Here is a 17,903-nt window from a genome sequence, read left to right on the forward strand (position 1 = left end):
GTTGTTTTTTCTGTAAAGAATGTGGTATTTCAGGACAGGAGAACGAATAAGGTGATTGGTAGAGGAATCGAACGTGATCGATTATACATTTTCAACCAACCGACTAGAGCATTGTTAAGTTATGCTCAATCAAGTAATTTTTATAGTCTTTGGTACTCCCGTCTTGAACGTGCTTATGCTAGAATCATAAAATTGTTGCTGCCAGAATTGAATAATGATAGATTATCTTATGATGCATGCAAGTTTGCTAAGGCTACTCGGCTTCCATTTCAAAACTCTTCTGATAGAAGTAACATGTTTTTTTAATTGGTGCATTCTGATGTGTGGGGTCCTGCCCCCATCGACTCTATATTTGGTTTTAAATATTATGTTACATTTATTGAAGATAAATCTCGTGTTACTTGGGTATATTTTCTAAAGCATAAAAATAAGGTAGCCAAAGTTTTTAAAACTTTTTTTAATCTTGTGCTTAACCAATATGACTGGGAGATCAAACGGTTGAGGTCTGATAATGGAGGGGAGTATAATAATGTTCTTAGTGATTTTTTGACTCAACAAGGTATATTGCCCCAAACTACTTGTGTTGGGACTCCTCAACAAAATAGGGTCGTCGAAAGGAAAAATCGTCATCTTTTCAATGTAGCCCAATCACTCATGTTTTATATGAACATTCCTCAACAATATTGGGTTGATGCTATAGCTACAGCCTGTTACATCATAAACTGTGTTCCAAGCTCTAGTTTAGAAAATAAAATTCTTATGTAAAATGTGAGAAATTGAAAAAATTTCATCAATCATTTGAAAGTTTTTGGTGTAAGTGTTTTGTTCATCTTCAAGACAAGTTTCAAACCAAACTTGAGAAAAGAGCCATCAAATGTGTTTTTGTAGGATATTTGTCCTCTAAGAAGGGTTTCAAATGTTTCGATTCAATCACAAAAAAACTATATACATCAAGAGATGTGAGATTTTTTGAAAATGAACCCTACTACCAGCACCCAAATGAGAGGGAGAACCAACCAGATATGTCAAGTTTTATATTGAGTCCCATCTTACCTATTCCTGAGGTTTTTATTGACCTCAGTCTTAACTCTCCAAGACCTAATGGACTGATTGACTCTTCTATCCAAGAATTCAGTCCCACTTTCATACTAGATCCAAATACCTCTTCTACAGATCCAAATTTCGTGCCCAATCCTACCCCAAGTCAGCCATACCTTTGTCCAATCCAGTTCAAGAAATTTGTAATGCTAGGAGATCGTCTCGACCCACTAGGCCTCCAGTTAAACTTAGTGATTAATTACTATTCCCATTGTACTACCAAAGCATCTAACGCCCATTCTATAGAACACCTATTTGACCTCTCTAAACTATCAATGTCCTATCAAATGTACCTATCCAAGACTTATGCTCATCACAAGCCCTCGAGTTTCAAAGAAGCTCTTGAAGACCCTCAATAGAAATCAACGATGGACGACGTGTTGAAAGTTTTACTAAAAAACTCTACTTGGAATCTAGCTGAGCTCCCTTAAGGAAAGAAAATTGTGGGATGTCGATGGATATATAAAATCAAATATAATAGTGGCAGATCCATGGAAATGTACAAAGCAAGACTAGTGGCAAAGGGGTATACGTAGAAAGATGACATTGACTTCACTGAAACCTTTGCACCTATTACAAAGATGAGTTTTATCCGCATTCTCCTTTCAGTTACCACAAATAAGCAGTATGGCATTTTCGAATTAGATGTTGAAAACACTTTCCTTCATGGTGAGATGGAAGAAGAGGTGTATATGGACCCTTCGCCTAGATATAAGTGTGGTCTTGGGAAAGTATGCAAACTCCAAAAATTCATTTATGGTCTCAAACAATCTCCTCAGGCTTGGTTTGCCAAACTTAGTGAAGTTCTTATTAAAATCAAATTCAATCGTAGTACTGCTGATTATACCATATTTGTGCACCTTTCTTCTCAGGGCACTGTCATTCTGTTAGTCTATGTTGATGACATAATTTTGACAGGAGACAATAAAGCTATGATACAAAAAACCAAAGAGATCTTACACGCCAAATTTGAAATCAAAGACCTTGGCAAACTAAGATACTTTCTTGGCATCGAAGTTGCTCATTCTAACAAAGGAATTTTTTTGTGTAAGCAAAAGTACACTTTAAGTCTTCTTAAAGATACTGAAGTGATTGGAGCAAAGGCAGCAAATACTCCTCTTGAAGCTAACTGCAAAGTAAAGAAAAATGATGGAAAGGTTGTTGCTAACATTGAGAGTTTTCAAAGGCTTGTAGAAAAGTTAATATATTTGACCATTACACGTCCTAATATCACATATATTGTAAGTGTAATCAATCAGTTCATGCATCAACCACGATCTATTCATGTTGAAGCAGCTCACAGAATTCTCTAATATCTTAAGGGAAGTCGAGGGAAGGGGATCCTTATGAAGAAGAATGAAAATCTTGACATTGTGGGGTTTATTGATGCTGATTGGGCAGGAGACCCTAATGATAGAAGGTCTACAACTGGGTTATGCTCTTTTGTTGGTGGGAACCTTGTTACCTGAAAGAGCAAGAAGCAGTCAGTAGTTGCTAGATCCAGTGTTGAAGCTGAGTACAGTGCCATGGCCGCATGTACTTGTGAGCTTATTTGGATTAAGGCTCTCATTCTCGATATGGGCATAAAAAATTTTAACCGATGGAACTTAAGTGTGACATCATGGCTTCTATATACATTGGAGCTAATCTGGTCTTTTATGAGAGAACCAAACACATTAAAGTCAACTGTCATTTGGTGAGAGAAAAAATCCAGGCTAAAGAAGTCTACACGTCATATGTTGAAAGTCAAGAGCAGTTGGTTGATATTTTCACCAAATCCCTAAGTCGTGAGAAGCATCACAAGTTAAGCTACAAGTTGGGTCAGATAGATATCTGTGCACCAACTTGAGGGGGAGAATGTTATCGTGAGCTGGTGAGAATCATTATCTCTCCAAGATTTAAGGAGTCCATATTCAACAAGAGTGATTATAATTTTGCATTCTATCTCCTCAAAATGTGGAATGTGGTGTCAGTTTATCTTGTTTCCAAATTTGTTGATTCCTCTTTCCATTTGGTTGAGATTGTCTATCTCCAACAATTAGTTATTGTTGAATGTGCTGGAATCCTATATATATTGTGTAAGCATGTATCCAAGGAGTATGTGAATAAAAGTCTGATAAAGAGACCGTTTATATCCGTGGATGTAGGCAGTCATAGCCGAACCATGTAAACATATGTTCTTCATGTGTTTGCATATTTGTGTTCCATAACACTTTGAACGTGGGCTCATACTTCTGTGTTTGGCAGCTGAAGCACTTTACCATTGCATTAACCAATGACTCTCTTACAAGCTCTCATATATATATATATATATATGTGTGTGTGTGTGTGTGTGTAGAGAGAGAGAGAGAGTAATAGATAAGTGCTTAATGTAATCCAGGTGTGGATTCCTCATAAATCGACCATGCCCAACACATTTGTGGGGTCAGAACTGCAAAAAAAATACTAGAAGAGCAGAAAACCCCATTAAGCATGTATCATTAAGCACCTACCCACTTCTCTCTCTCTCTCTCTCTCTCTCTCTCTCTCTCTCTATATATATATATATATATATATATATATATATATATATATATATATATATATATATATATATATATGTGTGTGTGTGTGTGTGTGTGTGTGTGTGTGTGTGTATTTGTTGGATAAGCAAGATGGCCCTCCCCTCCACCGTGTGCCACCATGTGAGGGGATAAGGATATGCTCAAGACCATTGGGAGTGATAGGGGTTATATGATCCTTACTTGCAAGGATTATTTTTCCAAATGCGTGTGATGAGGGCATTGCCCTACTGTATATATAGTGTACTTGTGCTCCTCTAAAAGGTATGAAGTGAAGTTGTTTTGTGTTCATGGATGTAGGCCTTACATGGCCGAACCACGTTAAAGGTGTCTTCACCTCTCTCTCTCCTCACTTTGATGCACGCTCTTGGATTCTTCATGGTATCAAAGCAAGGAAGATCTCTCTGTGTTGCACTCACTGATTATCATCCACATGAAGCCTTTCCTCCACGCTAAACTGTTGTTGCTGCAAGAGGACGACTGCTTACACTAGTTCTAAGGGTGCAGTTCCTTATTTACCACCATCACTGGTGCTACCAGTCATCCTTGACCACTACTGCAGACGGTGGTTCTGCCACTACATCCCTACTGCCCATTGTCATTGTTGGTTTATTGTCCTCTCTACTGAACATACCCGAGTGTGGGGTCAATCCCTTCTATCTTCCTTCGTTGCTCATGGCTATCGATAAAGGAAAGGTCACCATCTCAGCCACATCCTCAACTCCCAAGGCCCTTGCAGCGGATTAGATCAATCTGAGCTTGAAGCTCACTATAGTTCCCTTGAACGACACCAACTATCTCTCATAATCCAAATCTGCCTCATTGTACCTAAGCAGCAAGGGAAAGTTGGGTCACATTAACAGAAAGAAACCAGCCCCCGCTGCCTCAGATCTAGCCTGGAATGGGAATCCTCAGACCACCACATCATGTCTTGGTTGCTGAACTCAATGGAATCAAGAATTGTCGAGGGATTCCTCTATGAACTCCGCTACTGATATACGGTTCACTACCAAAGAAATCTATAGGGAGCAATACAATCTTGTCAGATGATATCAACTCTCTCAGGACATCAGCAACCTTAAGAAACTCAATTGTTTGTTCAGTGAATACTTGGGCTCTCTTAGGGCAATATAGGACGAGTTTGACGCATACCTACGACCCTGCTACGATTCAAAAAGGTGTGAGCATGAGAAGATGTTTCAAATGCTTGTCGGCCTCGAATCTGATTATGAGGCCGTGAGGAGTCAAATCCTCATAACCCGGGAACCCCTATACTTAACAATGTCTGCTCTACCATCCTGAGAGATGAAGCTAAAAGAAAGGTGATGAATGTCACTAAGCTCAACCCCCAGGACCTTGGAGAGAAATTAACCTTTATTGTGCATAATGAAGAACAAGATCGTCCACATAACAAGAATCATCCCAACATGTCAAAGTTCAAAGGCAAGAAATTTTTTTGAACCTACTGTAAGAAGGAGGGTCACACTAGGGATCAATGTTGAAAAATCATGGGCAGGTCTGGGATGTCCAAAAATGGCTCAGACAAGGGAAAGACCACTGCAGCTCATGTTTCCAGTAGCAACACCGACCCCCCTATTACCCTTGAGAGCCTCTCAAAGCTATTGCAGGCTATCACGAAAGGTAGTGCAATAGTTATGGCAGTAGCACCGGCAACTACAAACTAATCCTTTATGGGGAAGTCAGGTACTCACTCATCCCTCTTATCTGCTTATGGTCAAAATACGTGGGGTTATCAATTTTGGAGCTATCGACCACATGATTGAAGCCCTAAATCACATGACCAATATGAAAACCAGCCCCCACAAGAGCCCGGTGACCGTTGCCAATGGGTTTCACATCATTGTTCATGGGGTAGAAAAAAATCCAATTTTTTTGACAAAGGCATAACAGGAGAAGTTCTCTACATGCCTTCTCTCGCTTCTAACCTCATGTCAATCAACAAAATAACCAAATCTCATAACTATAATGTGATATTCTCCCCTACTAACGTGATCTTTTAAGATCGCTCGATGGAGATGATGATTCATGAGGGTAAGGAGTCTCACGGAATCCTGGTTGCATGGCACTCATATTCAACCATGATTCTCTGGATGGAGAGAAATGGCACAGACAACTTGGACACCCGTCAGATATTGCTTTGAAAACTCTAATTCCTAACACTATTTCTTATTCTAAGTCTTGTGATGTATGATGTTATAATAAGATGGCTCGCCCACCATTTCCTTTATCAAAAAGAATCTTGGATTCACCCTTCAAACTCGTCCACTCAAATGTGTGGGAGGCAGCCCCAGCTGACTCTTATTTGAGTTTTAAATATTTGTCACTTTCATAAACAATTTTTCTAAAACCACGTGGGTCTATTTTATGAAATCCAAAGATGAGGTTCTAGATCACTTTATAGACTTTTATGCTATGGAGGAAGCCCAATACAATGCCAAGATAAAAACTTTGCAGACTGATAATGGGACTGAATACCTCAATAGGGATCTAGACAGCTTTGAGCGCAACCATGGCATCACACACCAAACCACTTGTGTGGGAACTCCCCAACAAAATGAAGTGTCTGAAAGAAAAAATAGGTACCTCATGGAGGTTGCTCGGAGTTTGTTATTTCAAATGAACGTTCCAAGAAAATATTGGAATGAAGTTGTAGCCACCGCTTGCTGTGTGATCAACATAGTACCAAAAAAGAAGCTCAAAAATAAATCTCCTTTAGAAGTTCTAAAAGGCAGAAAGATCTCTCTTGATCTTCTAAAAACCTTTCGGTGTGTGGTATACAAGTGGGTTCTACCTTAAAATTGTGACAAGTTCACTCATAGGGCAATCAAATGCATGTTTCTCGGCTACTCTAGCACTAATAAGGGATATGAATGCTATGACATGAAAAGCAAAAAAAATTACGTATCTCAACACATTTATTTTGATAAAGGAATCCCCTTCTTCTCTCCTAGCACACCCTCTATTCTCAATGAGGGGGAGACTGCAAGGGATCTAGCCCTGCCAAACTTGTGCCCCATTGATGATATCGCTCTCCTAACTGCGTCCCAGAACCAATCTACCACCGAAGGCATGACTATCACTTACAAACATGAAGACAAAGACAATCATGGTCCCTCATCTAGTTCTCAAGAGCTTACTCTCAGAAGATTTGAAAGGACCTCAAGGCTCCCATCTAGATATGATGACTTCGTCACATATAATGTTTGTTGCTATCAGATATTGGACTGGGTCAGATATAACCATTTTCCAAAACAGTTTGTTGCCTTTCTTTCCTTTATCTTTGCTCACCAAGATCCAAAAAGCTTTAAAGAGACATGTAACTCTGTTGAATGGAACAAAGCCATAGACGAAAAGCTCTAAGTTATAGATAAACATCACATGTGTTAGATAGGACCCCTTCCCAAAGGAAAGAAACTTGTAGGGTGTAGATGAACTTATAAAATAAAATACAAAAGTGATGGATCTATAGCGCTCTACAAATCTAGGCTGGTAGCCAAAGGGTTTACTTAAACCCAAGGGGTCAACTACCAAGAAACCTTTGCTCCGACTGCTAAAATGAGCTCCCTCTGTATTCTTCTCTCCATCGCCATCAATTACAATTAAAATCTTTCCTAGCTCGACATCAAAAATGCCTTTTTACAGGGTGACCTCGAAGAGAAAGTCTACATGAATCTGCCCCCTGGGCATTCTAAAAAAGAAAACCCTAACCTCATGTGCAAACTCTAAAAGGCTATCTATGGCATGAAACAATTACCTCGAGCATGGTACTCAAAATTGCATTACACCCTCATTAAGAAAGGCTTTTGATGCTCCATTGTCGATAACACCCTGTTTGTCAAGAACTCAATCAACTCCAAAGTATACATACTGGTCTACGTGGATGACATTGTGATAACCGACAATGATCCCAAGGGGATTCAAGATCTCAAAAGTTATTTACATCAGATATTCGACATCAAAGACCTTGAGAAACTCAAATGTTTTCTAGGAATAGAGGTGGCTTACTCCAAAAAAAGAATATTTCTCTCATAGAGAAAGTATGCCTTAGATCTTTAGAAAGAAACCAAAAAATTGGGGATCAAGCCAGCAAACACACCTATCGAGGCAAATGTTAGAATCGATAATAAAGGGGTGTCTCTCAAAGACATTGAAAGATTCCAAAAACTTGTGGGCAAACTCGTCTATCTCACAGTCACCAGGCTTGACATCACCTATGCTATCAACTTGGTCGGCCAATTCATGCACGCCTCCAAGGAACAACACCAACTGGCAGTCAATCAAATCTTAAGATATATCAAGAAGACTCCTGAATAAGGAATCTGGATGAAAAGAAATGGGCATCACTGCATAGAAAGATACTCTGATGCCAATTGGGCAGGAAGTCATACTGATAAGAAATCCACCATGGGATTTTGCGCCATTGTTGGGGGCAACTTAATCTCCTGAAAGAGTAAAAAGCAAAGCACTATATCTAGATCCAGTGCTGAATCCAAGAACCGGGCCATGGCCTCCACTGCATGCGAGCTTACGTGGATCAAATCTCTCTTTACTAAAATGAGTCTCAACATTGACACTCCCATCAAGATGAACTGCAACAACCAATCAGCAATTTGCATCGCTGCCAACTCAATCTTTCATGAGAGAACAAAGCACATCGAGCTAGACTGTCACTTCATCAGAAAAAAGGTTCAGTCCAAGGATATATACACCCCTTACACCAAGAGCTCAAAACAACTATCATACATCTTCACTAAGCCAATGGCCAATGCACAGTTTCACGAGATTCTCAGGAAGTTGAGATCGATATCCATCTATCTCCCAACTTGAGGGGGGGGGGGGGTTTGAACAAGCACGATGGCCCTCCCCTCACCGTGTGAGGGGATAAGGATGTGCTTGAGACCGTTGAGAGTGATAGGGGTTACCCGATCCTTACTGGCAAGGATTATCTTTCCAAATGTGTGTGATGAGGGCATTGCCCTACTGTATATATGGTCTACCTGTGCTCCTCTAAAAGGTATGAAGTGAGGTTGTTTTGTGTTCGTGGATGTAGGCCTTATATGGCCTAAACATGTTAAAGGTGTCTTGACCTCTCTCTCTCCACTTCGATGCACGCACTTGAAGCAACGGAGCAGGTTATATGTTACCCCCCCCAAACAGGGCATCTCATGCTCGAGGGTCCCAAAAAGCACCATGTAATTAAGCATGTGTGTCTCGTATCCCCATGTTTGTCAGCATTAATTAGTGTTGAAGTTTGATGCGATTGCAAAGACTTAAGTACCCTCTCCTCCATTGGTGCCAAAAAAAATAACGATTCTAGAAAAGGAGTGGTTGTAAAGACTTAAGTGCCTCGAAGATGATTATTTAAGACTCAGTCTCTGCACTGCAGGATTATCCGAGAAAGAAATCTCCCCTGGAGGAGGCCATGAACATCAACCCTCTCACTCTTTCTCTCCCTTCTCTTTCTACTTTTATGCACATTCAGCAGAAGATCCTACATTGCTTCATCAAGCACCGACTAACCTGCACATTGACTATTGTGGAGCCTGATTTAGAGTTTTTACCCTTACAGGAAGAGGGTTTTGGGCTCCTCCCAGCGTGGGTAGCATCATTCAACTAAATGAGTTATAGATCCTGATTCAGAGTTTTTACCCTTACAGGAGAGGGGTCTAGGGGCTTCTCCTAGCGTGGGTAGCATAATTCAACTTGAAGAGTTATGGATCCTGATTCAGAGTTTTTACCCTTACAAAAGAGAGGTCTGAGGGTTCCTCCCAGCGTGGGTAGCATCATTCAACTTGATGAGTTGTGGAGCTTGATTCACAGTTTTTTCCCTTACAGGAGGAGGGTTTGGGGGCTCCTCCCAGCGTGGATAGCATCATTCAACTTGATGAGTTGTGGAGCATGTTTTAGAGTTTTTTCCCTTACAGGAGAAAGGTTTGGGGGCTCCTCCCAACGTGGGTAGCATCGTTCAACTTGATGAGTTGTGGAGCCTGATTCAAAGTTTTTGCCCTTACAAGAGGGGGTTTGGGGGCTCCTCCCAGCGTGGGTCGTATCATTTAACTTGATGAGTTGTGGAGCCTGATTTAGAGTTTTTGCCCTTACAGGAGGGGGGGTCCAGGGGCTCGCCCCCCCCCCCCCCCCCCCGGCGTGGTCAGTGGGCGGGGGTCCAGGGGGCGCCCCTGGCGGGGGCTCAGGGGGCAGCGCCCCCCGGACCAAATTTTTTTGGGGCCTTGTATAATTTTTTTATTTTCTTTCCCTCTTTTAACTATAGAAAAAGAGCAATAAAGCATTTTGTTTAATCGTGGGGCACATGTTTCCTTTGGTTGTTTCTTGCTCGAGGTTTTCGTAACACCCCTTCCCATGATTTTTTTAATGACTCCTCTATAGCAATTGTTAGTGTTGTCGGGTCTCCAACGAGACCCACAACGATTTATAGTGTTGTCCGGTCTTTCAACAGCGATTTATAGTATTGTCGGGCCTTCCTACAGCGATTTGTAGTGTTTTCGGGTCTCCAACGAGCCCCACAATGATTTATAGTGTTATCCGGCCTTCCAACAACAATTTGTAGTATTGTCGGACCTCCTATAGCGATTTATAGTGTTTTTGGGTCTCGAACAAGTTCCATAATGATTTATAGTGTTATCTAGTCTTTCAACAACGATTTGTAGTATTGTCGGGCCTTCCTACAGCGATTTATAGTGTTTTCAAGTCTCCAACGAGCCCAACAACGATTTATAGTATTATCCGGTCTTTCAACAACGATTTGTAGTATTGACGGGCCTTCCTACAGTGATTTGTAGTGTTTTCGGGTCTCCAGCAAGCCCCACAGCAATTTATAGTATTATTCGGTCTTCCAACAACGATTTGTAGTATCTTTCGCAAATCACTATAGTGATTTGTAGTGTTTTTGGGTTGCACAACACAGAATATTAGGGGTCTGGTTTTTAGTTAAAATGAGGAATAAAATGACCATAGAAATCGCTAAAAATTTACAGGAATAAATTAGACTCAATAACGAAGACACTACTTTTTACGGATTTGGAATATGACCTTTAGTTAAGAAGATATGGTCCTGACAAGTTGATCCTAATTCGGGTAGCGATTTACAGCGATTTGCTTACTGAATAACACTGCAAATCGCTATAGTGATTTGCGGAAGACACTACAAATCGCTATAGTGAGATCCAACAACACTATAAATCACTGTGGGGCTCGATAAAGACCCCAAAACAATACAAATCGCTATAGTAATTTGTGGAAGATACTACAAATCGTTGTTGGAAGACCGGATAACACTATAAATCACTGTGGAGCTTGTTGGAGACCCGAAAACACTATAAATCGTTGTAAGAAAGCTCGACAATACTACAAATCGTTGTTAGAAGGCTGAATAACACTATAAATCATTGTTGGGCTCATTGGAGACTCGAAAACACTACAAATCGTTGTAGGAAGGCCCGACAATACTATAAATCATTGTTGGAAGACCGAACAATACTATAAATCATTGTGGGGCTCGTTGAAGACCGGACAACACTAACAATCATTGTAGAGGAGTCATTAAAAAAATCATGGGAAAAAAACAGAAAAAGAAAAATAGAAAAATTGTGGGAAGGGGTGTTACGAAAACTTCGAACAAGAAACAACTGAAGGAAACATGAGCCCCACGATTAAACAAAATGCTTTATTGCTCTTTTTCGATAGTTAAAAGAGGAAAAGAAAATAAAAAAATTATACAAGGCCCCCAAAAATTTGGTCTGGGGGGCGCTGCCCCCTGAGCCCCCCCCCGCCAGAGCCCCCTCCCTAGACCCCTCGCCCGCTGACCGCGCAGCGGTACCCGCGACGGGGGGGAGCCCCTGGACCCCCCTCCTGTAAGGGCAAAAACTCTAAATCAGGCTCCATAACTCATCAAGTTGAACGATGCTACAGTCAGTGTGCAGGTCAGTCGGTGTTTGATGGAGCAATATAGGATCGTCTGCTGGTTGTGCACAGAAGTAGAAAGAGAAGGGAGAGAGAGTGAGAGGGTTGATGTTCATGGCCTTCTCCAGGGGAAACTCTTTGCCTCCCTTGATTTCTTCTCTAGAGAGAGGGTTTTACAGTGTTTTACGAAGAAGGAAGAAGAAGAAGATGACGATGAAAAGTTCAAACAGGCATTTTTGATGGCTCAGGTTCGTTTCGTCGGATGACCATCGGATCGCCGGTTCACCATCGGATCGTCGGCTCACCATCGTTTCGCCGGATCACCATCGGCGAAATGATTAAGGTTTGTTTCGCTGTGTAGACTTTGAAGAGTCAACATCATCCTCGACTTTCTGGATGGAGGACAAGTTTGTCCTTTTTTTGAACCGTTTGTTTTTTTTTTTTGAATGAAGGGCATTTTTGTTATTTTCTCAAACCGTCATTTTATGAGAAGAATAGCAAGAAAGGGTACTTAAGTCTTTGCAACCACACCAGACTCCAATGCTAAGTGATGTCAACATACACTGGAATACAAGCCCCATGTGCTTGTATACGTGGTGCTCATTCAGACCCCCGAACACAGACGTGGGATTCAGTGAATCATAAGGGAAGAACATACACCACCCTCTCATTCTTTAGTATCAGTTACTACAGCTGTTATCACACTGCAGACCATATTTTATGATAGGCCTCTTTGTTTTTTCTTTTTGGCTTTTCCGTCTTCCTGTCTTATTGTAGTGCTTTATTATCATTATACACTGGATTGACATACTCTTTGTTCTCTTCTTGGACAACTAAGCTGTATATTTGGTGTGTGTCAATGTCTGGGGCGCCAATGGATCGGGCTTAAGTCGAACCGAAGTGGACACTTTATTCTTGGATATGGGAGCTTAAAATAAGAACCATTCGGATTATATTAAATATATTTGATCTGTTTCTTTTTTTTTCCTGGAATTGTATGTGATTTTCCTTTTTCTACTAAAATTGTATGTGAATTTGGATCAGTACTTGTTACTTTCAAACACATCTATCTGTAGATCAACCCCCGTGTTATTTTCATTTCACCGGTACTGGTGCTATCAATATTATAATATACCGTTATGGTTAATGTTAGATCAACCAAATCTTAACATGAAAGGGGTGTTTGATTTCTCGGACAGCAGTGTCTGCTGGTTGCTGCTGTCCACACCCCCACCTGCCTGACACAAATGGAAGATGGGTGGATTGCCTGGCACACGGGCCGTTTGGTGTTCCAACCCTTCCCCTGGAGCAGAAGTGTCTGGGACACCTGGAACAAAAACCAAAAACAATAAGAAAGAAAAAAGGTGGAACACTTGAGACAAAAACTCGACTTGTTCTGGACACCTCCGCGCCTGGCTAGCAGTGTCCAAAGAAGCCTGTTCTACAAGGTCCTATCGCGCAATCAAACGCCTACATATTTTTTTGAAGCTAGTCTAGTGATTAAGCATGTGTTAGTTATGGTTGGTACAGTACTTGAGATTTTTCTGTATTCACGTAATTAAGCATGATCCTCATCATTATTATGCAAGGTTGGCTTGATAAGTTTATGTTTTTTATTCATTAATTTTCACTGTCCAATCTTCTTTCCACCTTTTGTAGGATCGTCATTGCGTGCAAGGAATAGTTAGGCACTTAATTCAAGAAAAAAAACAAGTATTTTAGGGCTTATACATTGCAATGTCGACTGTACATACTATCTAGTAGAAAATTGGTTCTGACCCCATCAGTATCATGTAGGTAGTTTGTTTAGTAGAAAACAAGTTTAGAGTAATAAGATTGTAGCCTATAAATAGGTTTTTCAAGAGCTTCAAAAAATAAATTCCTACAATTGCAACAAAATTTCATATTCAAAATAATAAATTTTTATGTAAATAAAAAAAATGATGCAAGGTGCAACCTAAGGGTGGTCATCGGGCCAGGCTGCCCCTCGAACTTCGGGTACTCAGCCAGATTCGGGTTGTGCTTGGGCTGCATTTTGCAGCCCTTGTTAGAATAAAGTTAGACGCAGCCCGGCCCGATTAGATAATTGGGCACTCATATGCAAAATGTATAAGTATGTATAAGATCCGACAAGCCCAACACATTAATTGGGTCGGGCTTAAAGGGCCCAAGCCCGAGCTCAACCCGGGCCTGATTGTAAGTGGGTCGGGCTGATCTCGGGCCTTTATCAGACCGACACAGCCCAGCCTGACAAACATGTCAACGACTGTACAAAATGCATATCAATATAATATTTAATTTATAAATTTGCGTTACTAGTACTTATATATAATATCATACCATTTTCAAGTGTATGTAAAAACTAGAAAAATTAAAGAACGTGAAAATAAGTAAAATACATACATTTTCATATCTTTAGCCACATTTTGGGTTGAAAACCAATGTTGTAAGTATCGTGTGTATCGGCCTGAATCGCCCGATTCGTATCATATAGCCAGAAAATCAATACGGAACTGGCCTAAATCCGCTAATTTTCAAAAAATCTGAAAATTAGTTAAAATAGTTTCTTAATATTATTTTGACATGTGGCTTTCTGTGGTTAAAAGTTGGGCGATTCAGTGCTGAGTCGGTATCGCCCGATTCACCTGAATCGTTTGGAAAACGATTCATGGCCCGAGACGATACCGACAACGTTGCCCTTAAGTTCTTCACCAGAATAATTGGGCTGGAGTTCCAGCCCCCAAGCCAAAACGAATCTTGACCCTTCATCCCGAAGACTTGACGGCATCGCTCGGTCCTACAAATCGATTCTTTACCGTGCTGGAACCAGCACGTTAGCGGGGCCGCTCTCTTAGCAGCCGTGCAGCCAATAGCCGTCCCTTGAGACCGACAGCTGTCAGAAACCGCCACGAAGGATTCCATGACGTGGCGGAGTCCACGTCGACATCATCCGGACAGAGTCAGGTAAAGAAGTAAACCAGGCACACCCAATGTCGGTGGGCGATGACGTGGACTCTTCCAGCCACGTGGACGGCATCACAAATCTCGAAGCATCGTAAAGTTGGGGGAAGAGAGGCGGAGCATGTCGGTAGCTCGATCGTCCAGATGCGACCACGTGGTGCATCTTTTGAGCGGCAGGTCGGCATCAAAGCGTATGTTTTCCTTATTTTCAATGTTTTCCCAAATTACCCTTCTATTAGACCAAACCCCACGGTATTGCCATAGAGCCCACTCCCAAGGCGGCTCGATGCTTAGGAGCCCTATGTTGGGTTTAGACTCTTACGAAGTTTCTAATCTTGGCTCTCCAACCGGCTCGAATCTTGTTCAAGCACGAGATGGTTCAATTGACTTGATCGTGTTTGTCTCATAAGGTGGGTTCCCTTTTAAGTATGGTCTATAGGTGCTCACGAAGGCTTTACTCCTATGGTAGAAACTAATTTTGAAAGCAATCAAGTTAACCAAACATTACAAATTTAAAACACACGGTGTGTATCTCTGGCTAGAAACTAGGGCTGGTAAATGAACTGAGCAGCTCATGACTTGGTTCGCCTTAAGCTTGTTTGTGATCATCAAGTTGGTGTGGTGAGGCGAGTCACAAAGCTGCTGGTATAGTGTAACTGAGCCGAGCATGATTTGTCTCAAGTCAGCTTGTTTTATATGAGCTTATATAAGATTTATGTGTAATACATGTTAAAAAACATATAAAAGCTTGATTTATTTAGTTGGTTGTGTAGGCAAACAAGAGGTCAGCATTTCTATTTTCACTATAGACCCTACAACAAAATGGTTTTCTTATTTAACAAGTCAGCTGGTGACTCGATTCATCTAACTTGGGCTCATACAAACTCGAGCTCAACTGGGCTCAGATGAGCCAAACTGAACACTGGCTTGCTGTAAGCGAGCCCAGCGCGAACAACCCTTGTTCGGTTCGTTTGACCAAGCTAAAATACACCCTAACCTAATAAGCAAAAAGACCAGTAGTTTTTTATGTCAACGGTCCCGGTTGAGGAGAGCGATTTTTCTTTGATGGTACATCGTAATTTCTCTATATAAGAGAGCCAGTTTCGCAACAATATGGAGCCCCGACGCCACTTCGCACATAATTACCCCGAAAAAAAAACCCGGAAGAAGACGTACACGAGTCTCTCGGGTCGGCGAGAGAACCCAAGCCGGAATTCCGCGCGGTATAATATATGTATATGTATGCGGTAATATCTAATCCTCAACGCAAACCCTTCCCCAATTCCCGAAACCTAACCTCTCTCTCTCTCTCTCTCTCTCTCTCTCTCTCTCTCAGAAGGAGACTCTTTCATGGAGGGCGAGTGTTGCTCGGCGTCGGCGTCGGCCGCTTCGGCGACCCACGCGATGAAGAGGCAGCGGGCCGGGCACCCCGAGAAGCCGTACAGAGGGATCCGGATGAGGAAGTGGGGCAAGTGGGTCGCCGAGATCCGGGAGCCGAACAAGCGGTCGAGGATCTGGCTGGGCTCCTACTCCACCCCAGTCGCGGCCGCCCGGGCCTACGACACAGCCGTGTTCTACCTCCGCGGCCCCTCCGCCCGCCTCAACTTCCCTGAAATCGTCGCCGACGATCTCGCCGACATGTCACCGGCGTCCATCCGCAAGAAGGCTACCGAGGTCGGCGCCCGGGTCGACGCCCTCGCCCAGCTCTCCTCCGCCGCGTCTCCGCCACCACAGATGCCGCAGCAGCAGCAGCCGTCGCCTCCGAAGAAGAAGAAGAAGAAGCCGAATTTGAACGAAGAGCCAACGGATTCCGACGAGGATCAGTCAGAGTCGGAGGCCGGAGGAAGCTTTTCCGGGGACGGCGGTGAACGATGAGTGGAATTCGTTGGAAAAAAGAAATTTATCCTTTTTTCCCTTCTTTGCCCTCTGGTTTTATCGATATTACATCTGCGTCCCTCTACATTGGAATCGACATTTCTACCCCTTGGAATCATGGAAACCAGATGTCTGGATAATGGAGAAAATGGCGATTCTATCCACCGGTATCCAGAAAGTTTCGCGTTGTGCGAAGTTTTTCGAAGTTGCTTCCTTGGAAAATCATGGAGGGTTGTTCGGGGATTCCCGTTCTCCGGCGGAGGCTATGGGAGATGCTTGTCGTTTTCTTAGATTAGTAAGGGCGTATAGGACAAAAGGTTTTTCAAGTTCTTTTTATTTTCTTTTTGCTTTTTTTTTTCTAATTTCTTCGGTTGTGTGAAAGAATAAATAAGCCCCTGTTTTTTCGAAGAAATTACCAGGGGGGAGGGGGCTTGTAATTACTTGTATAACAGAAAACTTTTTTTTTCTTTTTCTTTCTCTGTAAACTTGTAATATCTCCGCCTTCCACCGAGGCACCTCTCTGCAATTGTGGAAAAAATAGACCGCGTGTTTGTAGAACAAGCTGTGAGTATTCAGGAGCACGTTGCGTACGGTGAGCGCGTGACCATCGGTTGAGGAGTGAGGCGAAATTAAATAAAGAGAGTGAAAGAAGGAGAGGCGGTAATGATGGCGTGGCATGTGGGAGTGTGGGTGGCGAGGGCGGTGCGCGTGCGCTAGTCCCCTACCTTTTCTTTTCTGAGATAAGGTATGGCGGTGGATTGTTTACTCCGGAGTCACCTCTCAAGGCCGGAGGGCGGCGGTGGTTGCAAATTTCTCCCATTTGGCGAGCGGGCCCGTCTTTGTTTTCTGTTTTTTTTCTTTTTGCCTCATTTATTTATTGCGGAGGACAAATATCAAAAGATCGGTTAGTGACACGTGTATGGATGAGATGGGAAGCCTGGTTGGATGGGGGCGATGGATAAGGGTCCAGCCTGGTGGCCCTTGAGGGCTTTAGTGACTTCTTATGGCTGGGCGGTTGCGTGTCTACTTTTAGTTCGGTTGGTCCTGGTGAGACGTGGGTTCTGTAGGCGCGGCTGCGTGGAGATAAGGGCTTCGTGGGCCATCCTTGTTGGGTGCCGTCTATCTTTGGCATTGGGTGATTGCGATTGATTTGGTTCTATGCTTGGGATATGAGGCAAGGATGTGATGCGTGGAGGTCTCATGGTAGAGACAGGGTCGGTTGATCAGCACCGTCATGTCGTGGGGACCAATCACGTGGTAGGGTCTGGCAGTTTTTTACCTGAGTGCGGGGCCCACCGGAACTAACCTGGGTTGCTCTCTACTGCTGCTGCTGGTTGGGAGAGGGTCTTTTCGGTGGTCCGGGTCTGTGTTGTTTGTTGTGCCCCTTTTTCCCTCTTTGGGTCTAGCTTTGTTTGCGGTTTTAGTACGCATTGATAGCATGGTAAGTGGTCCAAATTATGTCGTGCCCCA

General features: G+C 42.5%; 1 protein-coding gene across 1 annotated transcript; it reads left to right on the forward strand.

Annotated features, from left to right (window-relative positions):
- The first annotated feature begins 15,733 nt into the window (after window positions 1-15,733).
- Window positions 15,734-16,904, forward strand: LOC149841801 (ethylene-responsive transcription factor RAP2-9-like). The gene has a single exon (XM_090001167.1). It carries the CDS (start codon window positions 15,909-15,911, stop codon window positions 16,431-16,433), a length of 525 nt encoding a protein of 174 aa, XP_089857293.1. The 5' UTR covers window positions 15,734-15,908; the 3' UTR covers window positions 16,434-16,904.
- Window positions 16,905-17,903: the final 999 nt, after the last annotated feature.

Source organism: Nuphar pumila, chromosome 3 (genome assembly GCF_984573655.1).
Source record: "Nuphar pumila chromosome 3, dmNupPumi1.hap1.1, whole genome shotgun sequence".
Classification (NCBI taxonomy): Eukaryota; Viridiplantae; Streptophyta; class Magnoliopsida; order Nymphaeales; family Nymphaeaceae; genus Nuphar; species Nuphar pumila.

What these genes read in the sequence shown, in the direction of transcription:
- LOC149841801 (XM_090001167.1), top strand. Translation starts at nt 15,909, where the DNA reads ATGGAGGGCGAGTGTTGCTCGGCGTCGGCGTCGGCCGCTTCGGCGACC.